Source organism: Charadrius vociferus, unplaced genomic scaffold, assembly GCF_000708025.1.
Source record: "Charadrius vociferus isolate BGI_N301 unplaced genomic scaffold, ASM70802v2 scaffold549, whole genome shotgun sequence".
In the NCBI taxonomy this organism is placed as follows: Eukaryota; Metazoa; Chordata; class Aves; order Charadriiformes; family Charadriidae; genus Charadrius; species Charadrius vociferus.
In genome coordinates, this window is record NW_009650103.1 from 4,708,762 (window position 1) to 4,710,024 (window position 1,263).

General features: G+C 63.8%; 1 protein-coding gene across 1 annotated transcript in view; it reads left to right on the plus strand.

Moving 5' to 3' along the window:
• OLFML2A (olfactomedin-like 2A) overlaps positions 1-1,173 on the plus strand; it is a 3,365-nt gene extending 2,192 nt beyond the window's left edge. The window contains exons 4-5 of the mRNA XM_009892361.1: positions 147-327; positions 572-1,173. Coding sequence (XP_009890663.1) covers positions 147-327; positions 572-1,173 — 783 coding nt within the window. The remainder of the gene's footprint in view (positions 1-146; positions 328-571) is intronic.
• Positions 1,174-1,263: the final 90 nt, after the last annotated feature.

The following is a 1,263-nucleotide window of genomic DNA, read 5'->3' on the forward strand; positions in this document are numbered from 1 at the left end:
TGGTCCTGGCACCTGTGGCCAGGCTGGGCCAGCAATAGCCCTGCCATGGCGAAGGGCTTCCGTGCCCCATAAGAGGCAAGCTGCCTGGGGCAGGAGTAAGCCTTCCTCCTCCTCCTCCTTCTCCTCTTCCTCCATACCCAGTGAAGGAGGTGGAGTGCGAAGGCACCATCGAGTCGGTGGAGCCCCCCACGGAGCACCACAGCTACGGGCGCAACGAGGGGGCCTGGATGAAGGACCCAGCAGCCAAGGATGACCGCATCTATGTCACCAACTACTACTACGGGAACAGCCTGGTGGAGTTCAGGAGCCTCGACAACTTCAAGCAGGGTGAGGGCTGGCGGCTGAGCGGGCGCCGGGGCCCCGGCTCCTCCTGGGAGGGTGCCCAGCACTGTGCAGCGTCGGCTGTGCCGGGCACTTGGGTGGTGGGCAGATGATGTGGACCTGCACTGGGGAGCACCCATGGAGCAGCGAGGGGGACACAAGTTCCCTGCCACTGCCGGCTCGCTCGGGCTATCATGCGTGGGACCCCAGTGCGTTGCGGGGTCCCAACATCTCTCCCGTCTGCCCACAGGCCGCTGGAGCAATCTCTACAAGCTGCCCTACAACTGGATTGGCACCGGGCATGTGGTGTACCGTGGGGCCTTTTACTACAACCGTGCCTTCACCAAGAACATCATCAAGTATGACCTGAAGGAGCGGTACGTGGCGGGCTGGGCGCTGCTCCATGACGTGGTGTACGAGGACACGACACCCTGGAAGTGGAAGGGCCACTCAGACATCGACTTTGCCGTGGATGAGAGTGGGCTCTGGGTCATCTACCCCTCCGTGGACTACGACTACTCGCAGCAGGAGGTGATCGTCCTGAGCCGCCTTGACCCCGGGGACCTCTCGGTGCGCAGGGAGACCACCTGGAAGACGGGGCTGAAGCGCAACGCCTACGGGAACTGCTTCATCATCTGCGGCATCCTCTACGCCGTGGACACCTACAGCCAGAAGGAAGGGCAGATCTCCTACGCCTTCGATACGCACACGGACACGGAGGCAGAGCTCCGGCTGCCCTTCCTCAACCAGTATGCCTTCACCACGCAGGTCGACTACAACCCCAAGGAGAAGGTGCTCTACGCCTGGGACAACGGCCATCAGATGACGTACGGGCTCCGCTTTGTGGTCTGAGCGCCCGGCGGGGTCCCAGCTGCACCCCCGTGCCCACCCTCCGCCATGCTCAGCCAGGGCTCCCTGTCAGTAGCCTGGCCCCGGCGCCGC